The sequence below is a fragment of the Schistocerca cancellata genome, chromosome 2 (assembly GCF_023864275.1).
Source record: "Schistocerca cancellata isolate TAMUIC-IGC-003103 chromosome 2, iqSchCanc2.1, whole genome shotgun sequence".
NCBI classification, from domain to species: domain Eukaryota; kingdom Metazoa; phylum Arthropoda; class Insecta; order Orthoptera; family Acrididae; genus Schistocerca; species Schistocerca cancellata.
This window is the reverse complement of record NC_064627.1, coordinates 432506132-432522772: the sequence shown is the minus strand read 5'-3', so window position 1 is coordinate 432522772 and position 16641 is coordinate 432506132. Positions and strand designations below refer to the sequence as shown.

The 16641-nt window shown below is 38.8% G+C and overlaps 1 protein-coding gene across 1 annotated transcript in view; it reads right to left on the bottom strand.

Annotated features, from left to right (window-relative positions):
* Positions 1-9736: 9736 nt before the first annotated feature.
* The window catches only part of LOC126161905 (RAD50-interacting protein 1), a 120397-nt gene continuing 113492 nt past the window's right edge, over positions 9737-16641 (bottom strand). The window contains exons 10-12 of the mRNA XM_049918067.1: positions 14949-15114; positions 14724-14857; positions 9737-10084 (exon numbers count right to left, since the gene is read on the bottom strand). Coding sequence (XP_049774024.1) covers positions 9874-10084; positions 14724-14857; positions 14949-15114 — 511 coding nt within the window. The 3' untranslated portion in view covers positions 9737-9873. The remainder of the gene's footprint in view (positions 10085-14723; positions 14858-14948; positions 15115-16641) is intronic.

Genomic DNA, 16641 nt, shown 5'->3' with positions numbered 1-16641 from the left:
CACTAATCGGTTCACTGATGTAAGACATTGTCGCACAGTGTTGACAAAGTGCTCTCTAAGACAACAATGGCAGCTTCTGATGTAATAAAGTTCACACACTAGACACACTATTCCGTTTGAATACAAACTCAGTTTGGTTCAACATGCCAAAAGTAAAGTGCTCCAACAGCATGAAGTTGCATGTTTTATTTTCAGTTCTGGAGAGAAATTCATCAGCACTGATGGGGAAATATTACTTTGCAATGTTTGTAATGTGGAGTTTAGGTTAGTGCTGAAATTCATTTTAATGTTCAATAACACTGTAATACTGCCAAACACAGTCACTGTGTGAAGAGAAGTGTTGAAAATGACAGGAGACAAATGCTGTTATTTGAGCAGGCAGGTCTCTCTTCAACTGTGCAATCATTCTTCAAGGACTTGTACGAGATCATGATGTCTTGCGAAATCCGATTGGTGAAACTGAAGAATCCATGCTTCAGACAGTTTTTAGGGAAGAATGCAACACATTTAGTTCCAGATGAATCTACATTGTAAAAGAACTAATTATCCATTTGCTATGAGGAGGGGCTCAACATAATATGAGTTAGTATCACTAACCAAAATGTCTGGGTGTCCATAGATGAAACCACGGATGTGGGTAGGCATTATTTTCCAAATGTTATTGTTAGTGTTCAAAGAGTTTACAGGCCTGGAGAAATGTTCCTCGTGTGGGTAGTCATTATGTTACAAATGTTATTGTTAGCATTCTAAGAGGTGACAGGCCGGGAGAAATGTTCCTCCTAACACATGAAGCTCTTGAAAGAGGAAACAACTTGACAATTTTCATTTTATTTGACAACTCTATGAAGCTATTGTGGCTAGATGGTGTGAACAAAGACAATGTTTTGATGCTAATAATGGATGGCACTTCATACATGGCTAAAGCAGCAAAGGGGCTTCAGATTCTCTACCCCAGTATGGTATATGTCACTTGCTGTGCACATGTGTTACAGAGTTGCAGAAGAGGTGCTACTAAATTACCCAGGTGAGGACAAATGTAATTTCCTGTGACAAGAAAATGTGAAAGCTCCACTACAGGTATAGAAATTCAAGGAACACATCTTCACTGCTCCTTCACCCTCAGCCTGTTCTTATGCAATGGGGTTCTTGGCTTAATGCTGGCGTATATTACTCACTAACCATGCCACAATGAAGATAATCTTTAGTCAGCTCAATAGTGATAAATCGAGTGCTGTCAAAACTGTAAAAGAGGTCTTTGTGGATGCCTTGTCTGGGAACTTGGCACACAATCAATGCCAACTTTTCAGTGGTAACCAAAGGCATCACACGACTGGAAGCTGCTGGTACTTAACTGTATGACACCCTGGATATTGTACAAGATGATCATAGTGTGTTGTATCAAGGTCATGATCATGTGGCTGAAAAAGTGAACAACAGACTGCAAAGTGTTATCCAGCAGAGTCTTGAATAGTCTGCAGTGTGCAAAATTAGTGACAGTCTTTCTGGGAATGCCACAACATACAAATACAATGAACAAAAGCTGTCCCACAGTGACCTCGCCAACTTCAGATATATTCCTGTGGAATCCTATGATGCGGAGAGGAGCTTTTATAGGTACAAAACTATGCTCAGCAACAATAGCAGATTTTTGAAAATTGAAAACCTGAAAATGCACACTCTGCTGAAACTGAAGATTAACAGGATGTGTTAACTAATTTGGAATACTTTAAATGAGTTGTGTGCAGTAGTAAAAACATTGTTATACTGTTTGGATCAGTGTTATTGTTTACACTGTACTTCATGTTTTTTCCGACACATGCAGACATTTCAAAAAGAAGTGCTAGTTAGATTCAAACACAGCAAAATGTAAGTATCATACTCACAGTTTGTTCAGAAGTGAATTTTATATTACATGGTATACAACAAATCAACAAGAATGTTTTTAAAAAAACTTAGTATAAGTCATATTTTATTTTTTTGTCATAAAATTTTGCATACTTTGCTGTTTTTATAGGTCATTACAATTCGGGCCCCAATTACCATTGTCTCAGGTGTTTCAAATTTCAGTATCCATTAGTTAAGTATTGTTTGAGCCACTGTTTCTGCCTAGTGGTTAGATACTGCTATCATGGTCAGGAAATGTGAAAAATGATCAATTAGCATTAGCACATAATGGTTTCCTGCTTGTGTTTGTGGAAATGATCTGAGTATATCCATGTAAATCTAATAAAACAGTTTACCATGACTGAGTTCTGCCCTTTATAGGTCAAGGGACAAAATATTTCATGTAACGACCAACATTTCCTCTCTCTCTCTCTCTCTCTCTCTCTCTCTCTCTCTCTCTGTGTGTGTGTGTGTGTGTGTGTGTGTGTGCGTGTGCGTGCGTGTAATCCACCAGTAATCTGTAATTTTGCCCAGCTCTGCATTCTGTGGCTCTATGACCACTGTGTCTGTATGGAACTGAATCATGAGTCAGCCTGAACACCTCGTTTCAGAATTTTGGTGGTACCACAATGTGTAACACACATTTTGTCTTCCTTTACAACACTCCACCTTCTGTGTTGAACTGGGGCTGCCTAGCAAGCTGCTGAGAGTCCGGGTTAGTGCTTTGTGTTTTTCTCCATTCTTTCATATCTACTCTGATACATTCCGAGGCACACTGTTGGCTTTCAGTGTGATTTGTGTGGTTGATGTACTACTAGTTGATGTACTACTGCAAAATTGAATGCGCTCAGTTGTAATGCCCATCTAGTTAAAGAACTCATTGAATATTTAAGTCTTAATAAACATTTCAATGTCACATGATCAGTTATTACTTTGAAGTGTTGCCCACACAAATAAGTTATTCCATATATTGGTGCTAGCAGTTCTTTCTCAGTAGTCAAATAATTTGTTTCTGGTTTACTACGTTGTCTTGATGCACATGCTATTGAATGTTCTTGTCTGTCTACTTGTTGGCTTAAAATGCACCCAAAGGCAACACTGCTAGCATCACAGGACAGTATAAATTGCTTCTGTTGACAATTGGACTAGAGATCAATAAATCTTTTAGTTTTACAAATGCTGTTTTGAATTCTTGAAATCATTGGAACTTTATCCTTTTTCCAGTAACTGAGTGAGGGTTCTTACTATTTCAGCAAATTTTGGAATGCTTTTTCTATAAAAATTAGCTAGTCTTAGATATGACTGCAATTCCTTTTCTATTGTGGGTGTTGGAAAATTTTTGATGGCATCACAAGTCAGTGCATACACTGTTCTCACTGATAATATGGCCCAATTAACAGACTTCTTGCAAAATGAAATGACGTTTTTCCAGCTGAGTGTTAGCCGTGTTGCACGTAAATGGGCAAGACTTCGCATAAATGCATTATATGTTCCTACATATCCTTGGAGAACACAATAACATGCATAGGCCATAAATTGTTTTGGGTTTTATCGTGCCAATACACCATCAAAGAGGCATTTGCAAGCTTCTGGCAGATTTTTGAGTCCAAAAGGCACGTGATGATATTGATATTGACCACACAGAGGTGAGAATGCTGTTTTCGGACAATCTTTAGGTGCAGTCTCTAACTGATGGTACCCCTTTCATAGATCCACAGTTATAACAATACTAGCCTAGATTATCTAATGCCTCTGTTAATAGGTATAGGGCAAGCATCTGTGATAGATTTCTGGTTTAAATAACGATAGAACAAAAACTAAATGTTTTACTGCCATCTGATGATGTCTTTCGTACAATGACAATGACTGCAGACCAGAGCTATTACTCTTTTCTTGAAGTTGTTGCTCTATAAACTCACCAGGAGGATCAAATAACTCAGCATCATCTTCTAATAGGCTCTCCATGTTCTTCTTATCCTGTACCTTTAGATGTGATACTTTCCTCCTCAGTGCAGTTAAACTTACGGACTGTCTGGGCATTGCACAGATGGGCATGAAATGCCTATGTAATTCGTCTTCATTCAGTAGTTCTAAGCTGGCTACCACAGTACCTTATGATAGCTTCACCTCTTCAGAACTAAAGTTATCAGTGCTGACAGGCAAAACCCAGCTACCATCAATTCCCCATACTTAGGACAAACTACACTGTATAAAACATTGTGCTTTACCTGATTCTCCATTCCCAAGCAAAAGCTACTTAATTCTCCATTCCCAAGCAAAAGCTCAACCATACACAAAGAGTTAACTGGCAGATCAGCTCCTGCATCAACTCAGATTAATTTTCCAGTACCTTCCAGTACAATATCCCTCAAGTTGACTTGAAGGGAACTTGGACGCAGTTTAGGTGGCAACCAGTGGCCAAGGGGCGATCCTTGTAACATTAATGGTTTTCTGATTGTAAAACAGTTCTACTATATGCTTTTCCAAGTCACCTGTTGCATAATGTGCAAACAGGAAATCTAAAGGGTATATGACATTTTAGCCACTGCCAACTATAGGGAGAACTTTTCCATTATCTCAAAAGTTACTTTAACCCATTCGGAATTGTATCAGCAACAGTTTCTTTAATGATGGTACTTGTCAGCCATATGCTTACACTGCAGCCAAATTGCCTTCTTCTGACGTCAATTTTCTACAGGACATATCTGTGGGACAAAATTTGTTACAGATATTTTGTAATGTTAAAGTGTAGGGAATTGTGCTGTGGTGTCTAAGTGCATGAATTCTGGTTAATCACAGGCACTGTCAGATGCTTTGGAACACCTCTTTCTTTCATTAAACCCCATAGCTTTTTGCTATCCAATTGAGTCAAAAGCCTTTCAGACTAAATAAAAGCCAAACAAGTCTCCAAGTTGAGCTCCCTCTGTCTTTTTAGAGTATGTTTCAGTTTAATGTTTTCTGCAAAGAATCGCCAATTTGAACAACCATTATTTTCATCTGATAAAATTATGTAAGCTATTAACTTAAGTTTCTTATCAACATTCTTGATGTAAAATTTATACACTTCATTAATTAGATTTGTTCCTCTTCACTTTTCACACTAACTTCGATCTTCCTTTTCGAGCAAATATATTGCTTAGACAGTTTCTCATTCTTCTGGGATTATATCTTTAGTAACATTCATTACAGAGTTGTAGAAGTCGCAAGTGGTAGCTTTTCTGCACTTCAGATGGTTTAAAACTTGTGACAGTTCTTCCATAATTATTGAACATACACATTTTAATCAATGGCACATTGTAATAAACAATATATCAAATAGATCCAAAAATAATACCAGCTATAATCATATCACTACAAATGTTTTTCACTTACCTTCTATAATTATTTTCTCAACTTTATCACTGTGGCATACAAGCAGAAAAGTTGATTTCCTGGACTGATAGTTAGCAACCACAGTGAATAAACTGAAATTGCTGTTTGCAGTGTAGAAAAAATCATGAAATACACTTTTCTCCGCATGCATTGTTTTCCTGTGTGGAGTTGATGGTCTCCCATCAGGCACCTCCCCAAGTGGCAGAGGGGGAACGTTATCCAGTATGGAGGGTCCAGGGAAATAAAATACCTGGGACAGACCAAAACCTGCAAGTATGAGGGCCAATGGCATGGAAGAAAGGCAGAGGAGCCCCCATCCATCAACTGCTGCCTTGCACTCAGTAGAGGGCTCTACAGAGGCTGAGGATGTTCCCCTGAAAATGGAGCCAGCTACCTGGCAAGTTGTAAGGGGCAACCCCTCAAATGGTTGAGCAGAAGATTAACAATCTTCCCCTGTAAAAATCACTTGTTGCAACAAAGGAATAAGCTCAACAGATATTTTGATGATGATCCCAGCAAACAAAAAACAGATAAAAGATATGTACGTAGGAACATGGAATGTGCGGAGCCTATACCAAGCTGGAGCCCTACGCCAGCTGCTAATGCAAGTAAACAGCTATGGTATAAAACTATTGGCTCTTGACTCTCCAGGAAATTACAGGGAAGGGAAGTGATATAGTGGACTAAGGAAATTTCACTATCTTCTATAGTGGCGGGAGGGCAAATACCTTCGGCACAGGCTTTGTGGTTGCTAAAGGACTGAAACATGCTGTGATGTGCTTTGAACCGATCAATGAACGGATGTCCACATTAAGATTCAGAGGGAAAATTTTCAACCAAACAATTATAAATGTACATGCACTCACAGAGTAGGCAGATGAACAATAGAAGGATGAGTTTTATAGCAAGGTAGAGCAATTGTATGAACAAGCTCCCAAACATGATGTTAAGATCTTAATAGGAGACTTGAATGTAAAAATATGAAAAGAGGAGGCTTATCAGTCAACAATAGGAAGACACAGTCTCCATGAAATATCAAATCATCTGACATGTTCTACATCCTCGAGGACCTCCTCACTATGGATCAATTGGAGTGAAAGTAAATCTAATCTAATCAAATGACAGTGAAATTTTGCTATAAGTAAAAACGTGACTGTCAGCAGTACACGTTTTCCACACAAAAAGGATACACACAGAAACATGCCTGTCATCAGATGGGCAAACTAGAAATCAGATAGACCATATATTGATCGATCGGAGGCATGGATTGGATATAATGGATGTTAGGAGCCAACGTAGAGCTGACTGCAATTCAGACCATCATCTAGTGAGAATTAAGGACAGGCAAAGGATCTGACTATTGAGTAAACAAAAAGGCCACAAACAGAAGAATTTTGACATTAAGAAAATTAAGTTAGAAGAAGTACGGAGAGCATGTCAGATGAAAATAGAAGAGGGGATTAAGAATGATACTGACATATCAAATGAACATATAGAAATAATGTGGAAACAATGTAAAATTGCAACACTCGAGGCAGCTGCAGAGGTTTTGGGACCTGTATGGGCTCAAAGGAAGGCAGATTGGTTTCATGAAGAATGTATGAGAAGAACTGAGGAGCATAACATAGCATGAATGAAATTATTTCAGAGAACAACTAGAGCAAATCTGAATGAATATAATGAGAAGCACCGTATAGCTAAGTGGGTTTGCAGACAGAAGAAAAGAGCACTAGAAAAGGAAAAAAAAATGTAAGAAATTGAACAGCTAGGAGAAGAGAAGCAAGTAAGTGAAATGTCCCAAAAGATTAAAGAAGGAAAAGCCCGGGTTTCAGGCCAGAACAAATATATGTAAAAGTAAACAAGGGGATTTGATAGTGCTGAGTAATACAATACATGACTGATGGGCAGAATACTTCCAGGTTTTACTGAAACCTGAAGTAGAAGGATTAGAATTAGAAGAACTGGTGGAAATAACTTGTTATGGACCAGAGATCTTAACACCAGAACCTACACTGGAGGAAGTGATACAAGCCATTAAGACTTTAAGAAATAATAAGGCACCTGGAGAAGTTCAGATTCAGGCAGAACTTCTCAAAAGTGGTGGAGAAGCACTACGGACCACAATACATAATGTAATACTGACCATCTGGCAGGAGGAGAGCATGCCAAGGGAGCGGGAACTAGCTATTATGTGCCCCATACATAAAAAAAGGAGATAACTTAAACTGCCAGAATTACTGAGGAATCTACCTGCTAAATACTACATATAAAGTGTTCCCCAAGATCCTAACTATGAGGCTTACAGATGTGGAAGAGAGTTTGGAGGCTATCAGAGTGGCTTTAGAAGAAATAGGTCAACAACTGACAAAATATTCACATTACACAAATTACTTGAAAAATGTTGTGAACATCAAATAAACATATTGATTATAAACAAGCCTATGGTAGCACCTCAAGAGTGGGATTGGAGAATGTGATGGAAGAGGCTATAATACCTAAGAAGCTTGTTAAACTTACTATGAAGCCCATTGGTGAAACCAACTGTAAGCTAAAGATACAGAGTGAAATCTCCAGAGAAGTGGAAGTGAAGAAGGGACTGAGACAGAGTGACAATATCTCGTCACTGCTATTCAACCTCTGTCTAGAAAAAGTCATAAGTCAGATAGAGGAGGAACCATTTTTAATTGTTCACTGCAGTAGCTGGGCTATGCAGACAATGTGGCATTACTTGCATGAAACACTGCTGTGCTGTCTCATGCCCATCAATAACTGAGAGAGGTACAAGGCAACTTGGCCTGGTAGTCAATGTCAAAAAGACCAAGTATACGGCAGTGACTAACCACTGAAACCATCAAATCTCAGGATAGCTGACAAGGAGTTTGAAAGGGTGAGAGACTTCAAGTACGTCAGATCGACTATCACAGAGACATCAGCAATGAGGTGAAAGCTAGAATAGCAGCAGGCAATGGATGCTACTTAGCCACAATACCCACGCTTAGGAGCTCACCTCTATTACAAAAATCTAAAATCCTCATTTACAAAACAATTATAAGAGCAGTTATTATGTATGGTGCCAAGACATGGACCATGAGTGCAAATGAGGAAAGGATCCTTAACATTTGGGAGAGAGAGGTTCTGCATAAAACATACAGCCCAATACAAGATCAAGAAGGTTGGCGCATCTGTGCGAATGCAGAATTATAACAACTTTTTGAAGTATCTGACATTGTCTTTACCATTAAAATAAGAAGACTACAGTGGGCAGGACATGTGGTCAGAATGGAGGAAGATAAAACATGTATGAAGAATTTTGATGGCAAGGCTGGAGGCAGACGACGGAAGGGACATCCCACAAAGAGATGGGTGGACGGAAATGAAGAAGACATGACAAAGCATTGAAGAAGACATAACAAAGCTGGGTGTCAGAGGATGGAGACAGAAAGCTATGGACCAGATAGAATGGCAGGATATTGTGATATGCAGGCCAAGGCCCTTCAAGGGCTGTAGAGCTGAGGAATAAGTAAATAATTAAAATTCATTATAAAGGTGCAGAAGTCACAAGTGGTAACTTTTCTGCACTTCATATGCTTTAAAACTTGTGACAGTTCTTCCATAATTATTGAAGATACACTTTGTAATAGACAATATATCAAATAGATTCACATATAATACCAGTTATAATCATAACACTACGAATGTTTTTCACTTGCCTTCCATAATTATTTTCTCAACTTTCTCCCTGTGGCATACAATTAGAAAAGCCAATTTCCTGGGCTGATAGGAACCACAGTGACTAAATGGTAATTGCTCTTTCCAGTGTAGAATGGAATGAAATGAAATGAAACGAGTGTATGGCATCATTGTTCGGGAGGCCCCATCCGAGGAAGTTCAGCCGCAAAGTGCAAGTCTTATTTCAGTTGATGCCACATTGGGCGACTTGCATGCTGGTGATGAGGATGAAATGATGATGAAGACAGCACAACACCCAGTCCCTGAGTAGAGAAAATCTCCAACTTGGCCAGGAATCAAACATGGACCCTCTTGCATGGGAGGTGAGCACGTTACCACCCAGCTAAGTAGGTGGTCAGTGTAGAAAAATATCATGAAATGCACTTTTCTCCACATGCATTTTTTCTTCTCATGCATAATCATTTTTTTTTTAATTTATTACTGATATCTGAGAAACTGTTGATCATGTATAACACTTTATATGGTATCTTCTTGTGACAGAAAAAAAAACCTTTTTTCAGTTTCAATTTGTGGTGTTCACTCTAAAAGTTTGGTTGTAAAGCTGATGATGTCAAATTCAAAAATTATTGCCTAGTCACTAAAAGAGACTCTGCTCTTAAGTTTGTAGATATAAGTAAGGACAATAAACGACAAAGGGATAGAAATGGAGGAATCGAGGCAGGGGGGAGGGGGTGGGGGTGAGAGAGAAAGGGATACCAAATTGTTCTTCGCAGATAATGACAAGATAATATTATGATTTTTCTTTCCTTTTTTTTCAGCAAAATTATTAACAGACATTATAAATACATGGTACCACTGTTACTGTCTTAAGACTATAAGTGGCAAAAGGGTACCATTTTCATCTTTGTTTAAAGTGAGTGTCTCACATTAAGGCAGTTGGCGGACATCAATGCGTAAACTCAAAACCTGTAAAGCTCTTTCAGGTGTTAAGTGCTGGATACCAGCCTCCAGCAGTGATTGTGATCGTCCACCTATAAAGTCTTCGTGATCAACATCCTCACACACCTTTGCCAATATGCTATGGAGCTGATGTGCAGATGCTCTGGGTAGATTCAGCAGAAGGCATGCTTCCTTTACTCTATAACAATAGTAATTATGTTAAAGTTGAATTACTGCTGAGTAGATACAATCATTCTAACATAATTTCATTTTAAAGAACAACTATTCAGAATGCATATACATCAATCCACAGATCTTCAGTCAATATGAGACATTGTAAGACTAATGAAAAGAGGGACTCCTTAAATTTAGCTTTTGACAATAACACAGGATGAAGTTGAAAAGAATGAGAAGGACATGATATTATAATTTTTGTTAAAAACTAGATTTTATCAAATGCTTTTACTTAATTCACAATTTATCTCTAAAAACTTAAATTCTCAATAAAAGCAATAAGTCAAATCTTGTTTTTATGTGGTAATGAAATGAAAATTCTCTCTTTCACATAAATCCAAAGTGAAAAGTGCCTATAAAGGGTGATCCAAGTTAATTAGTGCTATGTACCGTGCTAGTCTGTACTGCCACCATGCTTTATTTAGTCATTCTGTAACTCTTTTGTGCACTCACTTTTTGAAAGTGAGAGAATACATATTTGCACAAGTTAATTTTTGGCACTTATTCCAAATAGATGTTACCACATAATACAGTAATAATGGAAGTAAACTGTTTCTAAAATGATTATTTCTGAACTCCGTATTCTTTTACAACATATATCTCCTACTTTTTTAATTTGATATAAATTTTGTATAGGAAAAGTTATATAACACAACAAGATGGATCCTGGACTGGATTTCCCAAATCAAGTCTTCTCCTTGTGAATGCCATCAACTAATTGTCTTTGACTACATTATTTCTATATAACATCAATGGAAATTTCTGGAAGGGAAAATATGTAAAATAAGGGAAAGGAAACAAATCATCTGTAGTGGACTGGTGCACGGTGCACAGATACATGTAATAGAAAAGTGAACACATACTAGCTTTCGAGCTTTTGCTCTTTTTCTAGTTGAAGTACACACATTCATGCACACAATCGCACTGACAACAAACATACACTCCTGTGGGATGGCGAGTTGATTATTTAAAGCAGTTGCCTGGGAGGATGGAGATGGGGAGGGGTATGGGAGGAGGCACGACACAATGAGAAGGTTGTGGGGTAATGGTAGGCAGGTCTTTTGACAGATGACTCAGCTGCTACACAATATGAAAGGAGTTCACAGTGTAGAGCATATGAGAGAGACGAGGAGGGGAGAAAGGAGAGGAATGTGGTGATACTGAAGGAGACAGGGAGGGAAGACAGAAAGGGAGAGGAGTGGAAAAATAGGAAGGGAGAAGGAAAAATAGGGAGGAGGAAAAAGAGGGAGAGAAGGGAAAAGAGGGAAAGAGCAGGAAAAGGGGGGGAGGGAGGGGGAAGGGGAGAGAAAGGGGGAAAAGGGAGAGAGAGGGGGGGGGGGAGGACGCCCACATGAGAACAATGGAGGGAGGAAGATTGAGGGGAGAAGGCTGCACAGGACCTGGATGCAGGAGTGGTATAAACAGAAGAGAGAAGGAAAAAGATAATGTGAGGCAGTGGGGAACAGGTTAGCAGAGGTTTAGGTCAGGAGAATTGTGAGAGTGCAGCACATGCTCTAGAGACAATTCCCACTTGTGTTGTTCAGAGAAACTAGTTCTGGAAGGTACACTGAAGAGCCAAAGAAATTGGTACACCTGTCTAATATTGTGTATGGCCCCTGCGAGCATGCGGAAGTGCCGCAACATGACGTGGCATGGACTCGACTAATGTCTGAAGTAGTGCTGGAGGGAACCGACACCATTAATCCTGCAGGTCTGTCCATAAATCCATGCGAGTACAAGGATGTTGATACCTCTTGTGAGCAGCATGTTGCAAGGCATCCCAGATATGCGCAATAATGTTCATGTCTGGGGAGTTTGGTGGCCAGCGGAAGTGTTTAAACTCAGAAGAGTGTTCCTGGAGCCACTCTGTAGCAATTCTGGACATGTGGGGTGTTGCATTGTCATGCTGGAATGTCCCAAGTCCATTGGAATGTACAATGGACATGAATGGATGCAGGTGATCAGACAGGTTGCTTACTGTCCCCTGTCAGAGTCACATCTAGACATATCAGGGGTCCCTTATCACTCCAACTGCACATGGCCCACACTATTACAGAGCAACCTGCTCTGACAGATATCCTGCTGAAATGCAGGGTCAGTGGATTCATGAGGTTGTCTCCATTCCCGTACACATCCATCCGCTTGATACAACATGAAACAAGATTCATCTGACAGGGCAACACGGTTCCAGACATCAGCAGTTGAATGTCAGTGTTGACAGGCCCAGGCAAGGCATAAAGCTTTGTGTCGTGCAGTCATAAAGGGTACACGACTGGGCCTTCAGATCCAAATTCCCATATCAATGATGTTTCGTTGATTGGTTCACATGCTGACACTCGGTGGTGGCCCTGCATTGAAATCTGCAGCAGTTTGCGGAAGAGTTGCACTTATGTCATGTTGAATGTTTCTCTTCAGTTGTCATTGGTCCTGTTCTTGCAGGATCTTTTTCCGGCTGCAGTCATGCCAGAGTGTCAGAGAGTTGATGTTTTACCAGATTCCTGATATTCATGGTACACTCGTGAAATGGTCATACAAGAAAATCCCCACTTCATCCCTACCTCGGAGGTGCTGTGTCCCATCGCTCATGTGCAGACTATAACAACACATTCGAACTCACTTAAATCTTGATAACCTTCCATTGTAGCAGCAGTAACCAATCCAACAACTGTGCCAGAGGCTTCTTGTCTTATATACGCATTGCCGACCACAGTGCTGTATTCTGCATGTTTACATGTCTCTGTATTTGAATATGCATGCCTATACCAGTTTCTTTGGCACTTCAGTGTAGTATCTAAATGGCCCATGTAGAGAAGCAGCTGTTGAAGTCATTAGTTCAGCAACTGGATGGTCAAGTATGCAGTTTGCCACAGTTTTGCACTGGACATTTTATTTACCTGTATGTAAGTTATGTGCACTGCAGAGAGAGAAAGTATATGAAGTGTTTGCTCACTATAATCAGGGATAATTTCATTTCTGGTACTTAACAGTTTTCACTTAGCTGTTCAAAGTAATTTCTTAATATTTTACACATTACCTTGTCATCACCTTATTACATGTCCCTTTATTTTGACTAAATACAACATGGCAGAGGATTGTTCACTTTGCTTCAGTGCCATGAGGATGTAACCTCTCTATTGTACTCCATATTTTTGGACCCGCTGGAGCTCAGTGTGAAGGTAAGGGGAAAATGAATATTCTTTTCATAATGTAAATACAAGAATATGTGATTACAAAAATACGTAAATTAAAGAAAAAATGTTGTGGCCAATGAATCTGAAACAAGTTACTGTTTTTCAATAGCGAATTACATCTATACACTAACTGGTTCGTTCATCATTATTTATCTGTACTTCATTTATTGTTTGTTACTCACTCTACTGTATTGCTCTCAATGGGTTCACATGACACTTATTACACTCTTTAAGGGCTACAGATTTTGTAAATTCACAATCAGTATGAAGAGGTAGTCTGTGTGAGGGTGGGGGAGAGGGATTTTGAATCCGAGATTATATGCCCCTACAAGCAATGTATAAGTTATGTGAGCTGAAGGATAAAATGTTTGTGTTTTTTTTAATTCTTTGTATTTTTGACTGTTTGTGATATTACTGCAGTTATTCAGAAACATTCACTGGGGCATTGTGTACAGCTGGCTGCTGGGAGATAGACAGCCTAGGAAACAAGGAACTAAAATGATGACTACAATGTTGAGAAACTTTGAGGGAACACACTATATTAGTTCTTAACATGAATTATTTTAATTTTTGTTTGGTTGGGCACAAAAATTAGACAAGTTGGTAATAAGTTCTTTAATTTCACACGTGTGTTTATAAATGGTTCTGACAACTGAAAGTTGCACTGGTCCTAAACAGACAGAAAATTTTTATTTAATATGAAATTAGAGAATACTTAAGGAAGAAAATACAATTTTCTTTTAAATTTTCTGCAGGTTGTTTGGAGTTTCCTAGTTACATGAGATAGATTAACTAGAAAAGAAGACATCCAGCTAAATCATAGAGAAAAGCCACCACAGTTTAAGAAGTACAGGCAACAGTCATCATCATAAAGAAAATTGTAACTAACTACATAGTAGTTTGTTAGTTTTATTATGAAACAGTTAGGAATAAAAAACTATCAACCTTTAATTAGTACGAACGACACATCAACCTCTTGAGTACTCATTATTTGTGCCTGGAGCATTAAAACTGCCTGTTCTCACTTCTTACACAATACGTTTAATTAATTGTATATGAAATGAAATGAATACGGCGAGAAATGAAGTAAATCAAACAAAAATTGTTGTTATTTTTTAGTGCTTTCAGTAGGGCCATTCCAATATGTTAATCAAGGTTTGTATGTCTCTTTAGTCTGTGTGTTGTGGGTAACTCTTCTAATTCATTATTTAAATGTATCAATTTTAAGTTAATTTCACATTTCAGCCACTTTTCAAACCATTTACCTTATCATTGTTTCTTTTCAAATCCACATGAAAGTGTTTATGGTTCTGCATGAAAAATGCCAAGTACATCTGTTCACAACAGCTTTTACATTCTTAAACTCCTTGCATTCTTTGAAACCAGATACTTTATAGAGACTTAGATACTCACATTGCAAAATGTGCCTCTGGTTTACTAGTATATTGTGCAAACAGTGGGAAAAGGTTTTGAGTCATGTCAAACTGCAGCTGGATTGCACCACCCTCATTAAACCTATTCATTAGAATTACTTCTTCATATATGAACTGCAAAATATAATGCAAAATATAAGCATAAGCAGGACAGAAATAAGTCACTGATAACAATACTAATATACCATAAAGTGAATTGAGGAACCTGATTTAATTCTGAAGCTATAGCCTCCCAGGTCTCGGTGAACAGTGGCACTGACAGTAAGTTCTGCAACTGGTGCAGTCTTGTGGCAAGCACTTGGAACATTGGGCAAGCACTTGGTGTAACAGATGGTGACACAAGTTCTCGTGGTGATGGCATGGCATACCACCTAAATAAATGATGGAATACATAATTACATAGTAAAGATGGTAGGAATCAGGAAAAGTGTGCAAGTTATAAAAATGGGTGCTAACTAATAGAGAAAATAAATCAATGAATGACATTCGAAAATGATTTATAAATTATGTTAGCCAAATGAGTAAATGTAGATGTATGTGTTATATACGGCACACATCTGAGTAATGGTAACAGAGAAGTTTATAACTGAATCAAATCTTTGTTTTACGTTATTGCTAACTCACTCGCTCATCATAGATCAGAATGAAATTGGAAATTTTTTTATAGGAGGTCAGGGAGGGATGTTTAAAATTAGCCAAAGCTAGAACACACAACCAGAATACCAAGAAGGAAAGGGAAAGTTCTCCTTTTACATGACTATTCTGCAATTCACTGCTATGTGCCTGGCAGAGGGTTCATCAAACCATCTTCAAGCTATTTCGCTACTGTTCTATTCTCAAACAGTTGTGGGAAAAACAAAAATTTAAATCTTTCTGTGCAAGCTCTGATTTCTCTAGTTTTATTACAGTGATCATTTCTTCCTTTGTAAGTGGACAGCAACAAAGTAAAGTATTTTGGCATTTGGAGGACAAAGTTGGTGATTGAAATTTCATGAAAAGATCCTGCCCCCAACAAAAAAAGGCCTTTGTTTTAAAGATTGAGATTGCCACTCCAATTCACATATAATATCTGTGGTTCTCTCACACCTTTTACAAGATAATACAAAAGAAGCTGCCCTTCTGTGAACTTTTCTGATGTCCTCTGTCAACCCTATTTGATGTGGATCCCACACTGTGCAGCAATACTACAGAAGAGGACAGACAAGTGTAGTGTAGCTGCTCTCTTTAGTACACTTGTTACATCTTCTGAGTGTTCTGCCAGTAAATCACAGTCTTCGGTTCACTTTTTCCACAACAATATCTGTGTGACTTTTCCAATCTACAATGAAGAACCAAAGAAATTTGTAGACCTGTCCCCGTGAGTACGCAGAAGGGCAGAAACACAACATGGCATGGACTTGACTAATGTCTGAAGTAGTGCTGGAGGGAATTGACACCATGAGTCCTGCAGGGCTGTCCATAAATACGTAAGAGTACGAGGGGGTGGAGATCTCTTGTGAAAAGCACATTGCAAGGCATCCCCGATACGCTCAATAATGTTCATGTCCGGGTAGTTTGGTGGCCAGTGGAAATGTTTAAACACAGAAGAGTGTTCCTGGAGCAACTCAGTAGGAATTATGGATATGTGCAGTGTCACATTGCCCTGCTGGAATTTCCCAAGACCGCCGGAATGCACAATGGACATGAATGGATGCAGGTGATCAAACAGGATGCTTATGTATGTCACCTGTTCGAATCATATCTAGACATATCAGGAGTCTAGTATCACTCCAACTGCACATGCTCCACATCATTACAAAGACTCCACCAGCTTGAACAGTCCCCTGCTGACATGCAGGATCATGGATTCATGACGTTATCTCCATACCCGTACACATCCATCACTCGATAAAATCTGA